The 10,211-nt window shown below is 32.9% G+C and overlaps 1 protein-coding gene across 3 annotated transcripts in view; it reads right to left on the bottom strand.

Annotated features, from left to right (window-relative positions):
- Positions 1-1,762: 1,762 nt before the first annotated feature.
- The window catches only part of LOC128205458 (pumilio homolog 1-like), a 32,423-nt gene continuing 23,974 nt past the window's right edge, over positions 1,763-10,211 (bottom strand). For all 3 annotated transcript variants that reach the window (XM_052907106.1, XM_052907108.1, XM_052907107.1), the window contains 2 exons: positions 10,067-10,150; positions 1,763-8,970 (listed from right to left, as the gene is read on the bottom strand). In XM_052907106.1, the coding sequence (XP_052763066.1) occupies positions 8,736-8,970; positions 10,067-10,150 (319 nt within the window). In that variant the 3' untranslated portion in view covers positions 1,763-8,735. The remainder of the gene's footprint in view (positions 8,971-10,066; positions 10,151-10,211) is intronic.

The raw sequence follows: 10,211 nt of genomic DNA, 5'->3' as shown, positions 1-10,211 counted from the left end.
GGGCATAATTTAAACAAACAATGTAGGCGACCAATAGACAAAGAAAACACCAAATATCTAAGATCTTGACCTCATGGTTTTTGTCCAGAAGTTTTGTAGTTTGTTTTCCTTTATGTTGCTATGACAACTAGAGTTCTGCTTGGAATTCATTTTCTTTGAACACGTTTTAAGAACACCACACAACATCCCTGGAAAGTTCAGTTAGTATATTAATAGTCAGAACTCCGACCCGAGTGCACGTGCGTTGGCCTGAAACGATGTTTGCTCAGTTTACGGTCATGCAGCGTGCCAGAGGGTCCAATTTTTCTATCTGGAACGGATATTCAGGTTATGATTTGTTTATACCTTGTTGAAAATATGACTTGGAAAACGCCCGTTTGCACCTTTCACGAAATAGTGATGTCAAGACGCTAAATATAGCAAAATGTGACGTCAAATAATTCCTCTTACATTGCGATTTAAGAGATATTTTATTGCCTTTTTTTGTAGAATAAAATATTCAATGTGAATTTTGTAACGTCATAATTGCGTACCTCACCTGGAATAGAAGGGGCCGAACGTAATTTTGCAACATGCTTTAATTCAAAGGCAGTACCTGTCCGATCTGCAAAAATGACATCTTTAAAACTGTCTGATTAGCTCGCTACATCAACTTCAAAACCTCGGGTGGTATTCAATATTGATCGTAATCGGATCTACGAATGAAGTAGCTAATCGGATTGGGTGATATAAAAGCGCACATATGCAGTGAGTCGAGTCGATGATGTATGCAGGCCTTCCAGCAGCCACTAACAGTGGAAAAAAGTAGGTTTTCTAAAAGAAGAAAATAGTAGGAATATTTTTTACAAAAAAGTAGGAAAAGTAGGAATATTTTTGGTTAAATATGTAATTATTAATAGCTATTAACTTACCTAGAGATGTGTTTAATGCAAAGTCATACCATTCTATATGCCACATTGAATATTTAATTGAATGATGCTTGTGTGGGTGAAAAGATGATGCACATCAAAGTGGAACATGTTGCCACCAACAGAAACTAGCCAGTTTGACATATTTTGTTCATTTTCTGCAAATAAAACTAGCACAAAGTGAAACTTTAATATTTTTGCGGACTTTATTTTCAAAAAAGTAGGAATAGTAGGAGTTTTTTATAAAAAAGTAGGAAGCTGTTAAAAAAGTAGGAACCCTGGAAGGCCTGTGTATGACAATAAGATTAAAGTTTCATTTTAAATACTACCCCGACTGTGAATTCATATTCAAGGGCGCGCTATTCTTGAGGTGAGATGGCTGCAGATCAAATCACCGCGCACTACGACACATGATGGTAATGTAAACCAAGCATTAGATTGATATTTACAGTTTGCTCCACAAAGTGTTGCCAAAAGACCGTATGGTGACTCCAATACCACCTCTTCAAACTTTGTTTGCGGATGGCAGATAAAGCCGTTAATTGAAATATTTATGCTTATGGAGCCACACTGATCTGATTAAGACCATAATAAATGGTGTTGGAATTCAAGAAGTAATAACCCAAAATCACAGGTGAAAGCAAGACGGTTGGTGCATCCTCCATCTGTTGTAGAATTGTTTTGGTACTTTTGGCTGACAAACTAATGAGCCTCCGTCATTGCCTTTCTAGACAGCAGTTAACCATTTGTAACCAAACAACTGACCAACCGTTATGGCGTTCTGTCTTGAATCACGTAATGCAGTCGGTTAAAAGAAAATGGTTAGACCTTGTACATCAACAACAAAGCAGTAATTCAGTACGAGAAATTTATTACCACTGTAGATTTGCCCATACATCTATCTGCCGACACTCAAGGCGAACAATGAATGATACAGATTGTTGAACAACGCATACCGCAAGGAGACATGCTCTTCTGTAATCGACCTCAATGATGCCAGTTGACACAAACCTTAAAGCCTCTGTCTTTTGTACCTTGGCTTATTCTCTTTATGTTTCCTTACATGAGTATCCAAGTTGGTCTTGTTTGTTTGATCATTCCTTTACATACTGACATTATAAATGTAACCTTTTTTATGACAGTTTCCGTTCTTTATTTCGATTATTCATTCAGTCTAAACCAGTTCCCTATACAAATTAATCAGAGCATTTTTCCTAACAAAGCGATCATTTAAATATCAATTATTCTAACCAATGTCACCAGAGAATCCACCAGAGTACATTTTTCAGAGATTTCTTTGGGTTGTCCTCATCAAAGACATCTAGATCAGTTCTAAACAATTAGCCGATCGATAACAATATACTTGAACTCTCTTGACCAGATTATTACATCAACACTGTATGCACAAGTGAAAGGTGATTATTAGAAAAAAGAAGAGTACCTTTAGTCATAAATGGCACAGACTCACACCAGGCAAACACTGTCTAACCACAGCTCAATAATATTTTACTTTGTTCAATTATACATAAATCAGGGACATAATATCAAAATCGTACCTTCCAGCAGAAACTCCATTATGGTAACTTCTCAATCTTGTAAAAAATATGGCCAATTGTTCAGAACTTTATTAAATTTAACAATGTTGTTAATATCATCTTGGTTAACTTTCAAATCTTTATTGATCTGGAAGTGTAATGAATACACTTGTAATATGCAGTATTTGTAACAAGCTTTGAGACTTGAGACAACAATTTCATTGTACTTGTTTTATCTAAATATATGAGCATGTCATAAACAACTTCACGTTTGATAGTTAACAACAATGTCATTAATCACTTTGTTAACTTTTAACACATTTCTCAACAATCAGCCCATGAATACTGCATTTGCTTCTTATGTATTCCATGTAGTTTAATTTGTTAGAAATAATAGTTAAATCTTAAATGTCATAATCATTCTTTTAAGCATACCGTCTTACTTATAAGAAGAACTATTGAGAGCATTATAACATAAAGAGACTGTTCGATTTACAGTACTAAATAACCATTACAATACCGTCAGCAAAATAAGAAAAGAAGATGCCCAATTATGCAAACATACGATTACAGACCACAACATCAGCTTTAAGTTCAAATTAAGCGTTAACAGCACAAAAAAAAATCAAAAACAATTTAAAGCTATCTGCTTTTTAAAAAAATCTTAACAGGCTACAAAACTATACAGGATTGATATTCACAGTTTAAACATAGCACCATCACAAGTACTTGATTTCAGATTTACAATTATACAAAAAGGTTTCACCTACAATGAAAAAATTGCCAGTGTCTATTTACAAAGTATTTTCAGCATTAACTTATCGAATTGATTAATTGAAATTAACAATAATTTCAAAACAACAGAATTGATACACACAATTGTTAGTTCAATTTAATTCACAATAAAACAGTATTTGGCAGACTTATAACTCAATAATCACAAGTAAGCTAGCATTTTAATTACATATACAAAATTTTCTAATAAACCATTCATGTGAATATTTAATAGATAGAAGTTAACTAGGCATGTCATTTTCAAGTGGGGAAAAAATATACACTGATGCAAAGAATTACCCTGGAAAAAAGTATAACTGTTTTTATTACATACATCAATGTCAAGATTATGAAAATGAATCAACAAAATGCTGCAACTAGACTGAAGATACATATAACAACCGAATCAATCAAAATACTAAATAAATGGCTTTGCATCTTATTTACATTGAGTTTTTTTCTTTCTGTCAAATGAAGATATGACTGTACAGATGCATATCAATTGCGTGGTCTTTTTATACATGTACATGGAATGGCTTTTGTGTTAGATTGTGACATCACTTGATTGTTTAATTTACACTTTGTTCACCTATCTGGTATATGTACATTCATTTCAATACAAAGCTATACAGGAACAGTAAACTCTTGTAGTAGTTAGTACAAAAATACTATCTGAAGTCCATATCAAGATTCACAAACGTTAAATCCCCTTTTCCTATTTACAAGAAAAATGTGTACACCTATAAAACTGATGCTTATACTCTAATTTCAAGGATGTGCAAAAATACAAGTTCAAAGAAAATACTATATGAAAGTATGTATTATACAATGATGATGGAATCTCAAAATTAGGATCATAATGTAATGATATGTTTCAAGGTTACATAATTATTATCTTAGTTACATGAACTGATTCAACTATTCCGTAAAAGCTGTTCTACTTGCTCTACATGATTCTTCTTTTCACAGGTGCAAGAGGAAATGTCAGAATAATGAATCACTTAACGAAGAATGTACAATTACAAGCGGGTGAAGAAAGAACGAAGATACATATATAAAACAAACTAAAGAGATTACTATACGTCTTTAATGTACTTAAACTGTTATTAAATGCAAAGTAAATTCTAATTGCACAGGACCCATACTTTAACTATGTTTTTGAAGTTTTTAGCAGGTTATGAAGACGTAATATAAACAAATGAAATGTGCGTTGTTTTAAGCAGAGAATACAGACGACATAAGAGGAATGACTAGATCAGGAAAGGGTCATTAACAAACTGTATTTAGAAACATACAGGGTCAGAGTGAATAAAACTGGACTAAAATGATAATATACATTGGCAGCCTTTTATATACATGTGGTTGACTCTCTCCTTTCAATATTATTGATCAACTAATTATGTAATATCTGTCTTAAGTTTACTTTCTTACCAATCAGCACAAAAGCCAAGAGAGCCATTGAAGTAGTTTCTCCCGAAAAAAGAGCCTTTGGAATAGTTTCTCCCGAAAAGAGAGCCATTGGAATTGTTTCCCCCGAAAAGAGAGCAATTTGATTAGATTCTACTGAAAAGAGAGCAATTGGAATAATTTCTCCTGAAAAGAGAGCAATTGGAGTAGTTTCTCCTGAAAAGAGAGCCGTTGGGATAGTTTATCCCGCAGAGAGCAAATGGATTCAATTATCAGAAAAGAGAGACATCAGATTTAATATATAGAAAACTATTATCAGAAAAGAGAGACATCAGATTTAATACATAGAAAAGATAGCCACTGGATTCTATTTTCAAGAACAGAGAGACATAAGATTATTATAAACAGAAAAACCTTTAGATTATATTGTTCAGATAAAAGAGCCATTGGATTATCTTATACAGTTATATAATTGTGGGTCTTGACGTTGAAGAGAAAGCAGAAAATAGTAAGATCGATTCTATCAGCAAGATGATTATATTTATATTATGCACAACATTAAACCTACACATGTTCGTGTACACAGAACATAAATGCTTCTGTATAAACGTCTATTTAGTGAAAATATGCAAGTATCAAAGAGATGTCCTTCATTTACAAAACATGAAGTACTTTTGCTTTCTTTGATCAATTTACCATGAGACAGGATACACAGTTACTAGGATAAATATTTACAATGTGAACATTTAAATGACATTAACCTATTTTTTATGTACAGGTTTTTTGAGATTTATCCTTTATCTACATTTCTATTATTGAATCTCATGTGTAAGCACTTTAAAAAATTGCAATACGTAAAAAAAATTATTTATGCAAGAAAAAAATGTATGTACATTTGAAAGACATATTTTCTTCTGGAATACTTAAACAGTAACTGTACATAAATAGAGAAGTACTTTGTACATAGGCAATATAGACATATAGAAGGGGATTTAACATACTGAATCATGATATGGATTGTAAAAAAAAATTACTTTACAAATTTTACAACCTTTTGTGGCATAAAAGTTGCCAATTTATATTCTGTTTACAAAATACAAAACTTGTCTATAAACAAGATCACTACATTTCTTTTTACAGGCTATTCACAAGGTTATTTGGCTTATCTATACAGTATATTACAAGACTTTGATTGGGCTCAAAACTGTACAGAAATGAAACGGCAATTCTAACACATATACAGGAACCATGCATTGTGGGTAAAACCCTATTAATGGTGCTACAAGTCAGATTACTTTCACCTATCTGACTTGGACTGAATGTTTGTTTCCCTGTCTGTCTCAATTTCAACATGTACCATTTAACTAAAACTGACTTTTATAAAAAAAATAAAATTAACATGCCTTATTCCTTTGGACTCATTTGAATTCGAGTTGATCTAAATAACTGGGGTGCCAGCATTTATGTTCACATGCATAAAGCATTGCTTAATTCCTTAATCTGTAAATTAAACTGTAATAGACCAGTTTCAGGCGTACAGCTGCTGACATCAAGACTTCCACCTTCTACCAGACCGAGAACTAATTTTCCATACATCATTTCTTTTCTTTGTATGTTTTAAATTTTGGGGGTGGGGGAAAGACTGTGCTTTGAGGGTCAGGACTTGTTTAGCAAGCTAGTGCTATCGCATCAATACTAATAACATTCTGGTCCGCAGGCAAACTCAAGGCAAAAGCAATCCGACTGTAATTCAACAGTTGTCCTTAAAGGATTACTCAGATATGTATACAGTTCACTTTACACTATAAACAAAGCAGTTAAGTTTTAAAAAGAACATCCTTTTGGCATAACCTTCACCCAAACAACAAATACTCATAGGGCAGAAATATTTACAGTTGCAAACAAAAAACCACACAGTGTTTTAGAAAATTAATAATGAAATCATATGAATGAGATACTATTAAATGCAACTTCAAACTGAAACACAATGTTCTACATTACATGATCCAAATATTACCCTCAAAAATATGTACAACAAACAAATATATACAAACTTGTGTAACAAGAAAAACTATGTTAACCAGAAACTACACCAAAACATCCATTCTAGAACAACTAACGGATATTGAAAACAGTGTTATCCATTCCTTTTCACCAAAAGAGTTGTTCAAGTGATTAACAACCAATAAGAATTCGCAATTAAAATTTACCAAATTGAAAAGATTAAAGATTATGATCTTTGTACAAAGACATAGATGATAATTATAATAAACAAATGTTGGTCCTCCATTTCAAATACAACAGCGCATGAGCGATAAAGATTTAGCTATCGAATGCATACTATATGTACAGCTTATAGGTAAAGCTACAAAGTTCATTAACAAAACATCTAAAGCAAGCTTATTATCTTATATTATAAACACTACATTTCTATCAAAATTAATATCTAGAGTAAAAGGTGCAAATATACATGTACATACAGTAACCTTATATACATTCTGGATTATATGTTAGGAATTACTATTTACAACTCTGACAAAAGTCAATTCAAAGAGATTTTAAAATTGGTCTGAAATATAATGAAACTTGTACAAGAGATAGCTAGTATGAATGTTATACAAAAGAGCGTACTAACTAAAAAGTACTAATAAATACAACATGCAAAAAAGTCAAATATGAAAACAACATGCTAAATCTGCTTTAAACAAAAATATTTGAACCATATAATATACAGGTGTCGGAAATGTTTATGTGCACAGATCAAAAGGCTTTCAATTGTTACCATTTAAAAAGCACAAATGCCAGTATGACATAAAGCAGGTAGCTTATAATCAGGGTCTGTGCATTATTTTAATATGGTTTAATTTCTGCAATATTTATGCAATACTGAGTACAAACTGCATCTAGTTTGTATAGTCGGTTGCTAGATAAGGCAATGAGCAGACAACTCTAGCTCTTAATACAATCTCCTACGCAGTGATCTCCCTGACAAGCAGAATAGATGATGACCGAGTACAGCTGAAATTCAGCTATCTTTTTATTATAAAAAATAATATTTTCTCTTTTTTTGGATAATATTTCAATTATTCAAGGTAAATGTAGCTTGAAATACGAAAAGAACATTCAAAAACAAAGATAATCTACAATCTTTATCCATGTATCAGTGATATCTATCCATGGTCATATGATTTGCACAGTGGCAGTGATTATCTACTGTACGGGAAGTTACACTGCGAGGAGTTTGTACTTAATAATGATGAAAATGAAGAAAACAATGAGAACTATCAAACCATGATTTTATAACATATAACAGCAAAAGCACACAGTTAGTAATAATAAAACAACAATATCAGCAACAAGCCATTTCTACTCTTCATTCCAAGCTGTAAAGCCTAGGCATAAGAATATGCCTCAATATTTCATTACTTCAACAACTTTATCCTACCTTTCATAACTAACACCTGAACTCAAACATTTGCATGTTTGCAGTTACACAAACTCAAAACATTTGCAAACTTGCAGTTCTTTATCAACAGCAGGAACATGCATTCTTTAACGAAAACAGTATCTCAAAATAAGTAATCAACTGTGCAAAAACACTTACTTTTACAACAGATATGAAATTACCAGAAAAACAACATGCAATAAAGTTTCAAAACATATCAGTAGAATTCTTGCAAAATTCGAAAGCTTACTTATGTCCTTAAACAGACAATGTTCATGTGTAAGAAAATATCCTTTTTTTCTTAAAGCACTTTACAACACATCAATATTTGGACTCAACAAAGAGTCCTCATTTATTTATAGAACACCTTATGTTTTATGTTGCAGACTCTCAAAACTTAGTGTCATTTCTACTGTCAAAATGACAAGAACAAACAAAACATCAACAAAAGTATCATCTGCAATTTTTAAGATACATCAATATTCAAACATTTTCTTGACATTGTAAAAAAACACAATACATATCATATTTCAAAGAAAACATCACAATTTCATCATTTCAACCCTACTAAACATCTTAAAACGAAACGAGTTCCCCAAAATTCTTAAGCCTGGGTACCAGTAATAGGGGATCCAATAGCCAATAAAGCAGGGCACCAGGCAGCACCTACTGCAGGGCACCATTAGGGGGCATACCAATGGGTCCCAAATCAGCGCTACTCTTCAGAAGAAATTTCTCCAATTTTGCAAGGATGTGTTTGCCGTACGTGTATTTACGGAGGGTGCCGATGTGAGGCCGAATCTTGTGCATCAGGATCTTCCGCTGCTGGGGTTCCGCAATGTCGATCATCTTCTGGACAACGTAGTTTGCAAACTGATCCTTCATCATTGTATACAAGGCTCTGCAATGATGCCGTAATATTTAGTGATTTTGAAATCCTCCCCTGCATAACAAATATCATCCAAAACATAACGCCACAAATTAAAAGTTTGTAAGGCATTTCCTTACAAACATTTTTAGGCTGGGTAGAAAGGTACAGCTTTATTTATATATATACTTCCATTATGGAAGTTCCATACCTCTTAATTCCAATAATGAAAAACACTAAAAGGCTAAAAAAGATTTCAGGATGTTGGTATTTTTGGAGTGGGTCGGTAAAGTTTACAAACTCCTAACAAACTATTAATTGAGGCCAAACTGTGGCTTAATTATTCAGACAAAAATATGTTTATCCATCAGGGTTCATACAGCCAGACTGGCAAAACACCAAGAAATTTTCAAAGAGATTTCAAGGACTTTTATTCTATTTTAGAGGTATAACTGGTGGTATTTAAGAAAGGCACATTCATCTTGTTTTTTTTATGACTTTTCGCTAGATTTCAGGACAGACTGCACACTGAACTGCTGTTAATTTAAACTTTAATCCAGTGTTCACACATTGTGTTGAGGTCAACTACCGTAGCCAACAGAGAATCCTGCAAGATCAAACTTTTTTGTAAAGATAGATCTTTTACTATAGACACGTCATTTGGAGCAGAACAAGAAAGTGAAGGACTATTTCTGAATACACAAGCATTTTACAATCAGATTTCGAGGCAAAATAAAAAATCAAGTAGTTTTAACTAGTTTTTTTGCAAATTTAAGGGTTTTTCACCCAGCAGCCTAAAATTCAAGTACTTTTCAAGTCTGTGCGAACCTGTCTTTGCAAGTGTTGTATTTTTAATGATGGAAACAGTTGTTATCTGGTAATGCATGGTAATTCAGATGATGTGAAGAAAAATATTTCACCTGTCCCGAACCCATTTGGGACTGTCATCCTCACCAACATATACCCATCCCAAAGCATGTAGTATTATGATTTTATCAATTACTTGAATAAACAAGTGTCAGCTAAAAAATAAAGACTCATTTTTACCAAATTGTCAGCTACAGGAAATGAATTTCGGCATCATAAACAACCCAATATGAAGTATCTACAAAAGACTAAGTTTCCCTACCCATCATTCATGGAGCAGACCTCTTCTATCAGGGTTGCCCTCTCACTACGCGACGAGTGACAAACACATTTCTCCACCACGTTACTGAAACACACACAACAATCAGAACGTATGTCTTAAAGATTTCTTAAAGATGTTATATTTG

This window comes from Mya arenaria, chromosome 10 (genome assembly GCF_026914265.1).
Source record: "Mya arenaria isolate MELC-2E11 chromosome 10, ASM2691426v1".
Lineage (NCBI taxonomy): Eukaryota > Metazoa > Mollusca > Bivalvia > Myida > Myidae > Mya > Mya arenaria.
Note: the sequence above shows the minus strand (reverse complement) of the source record. Positions and strands in the feature narration are given on the sequence as shown.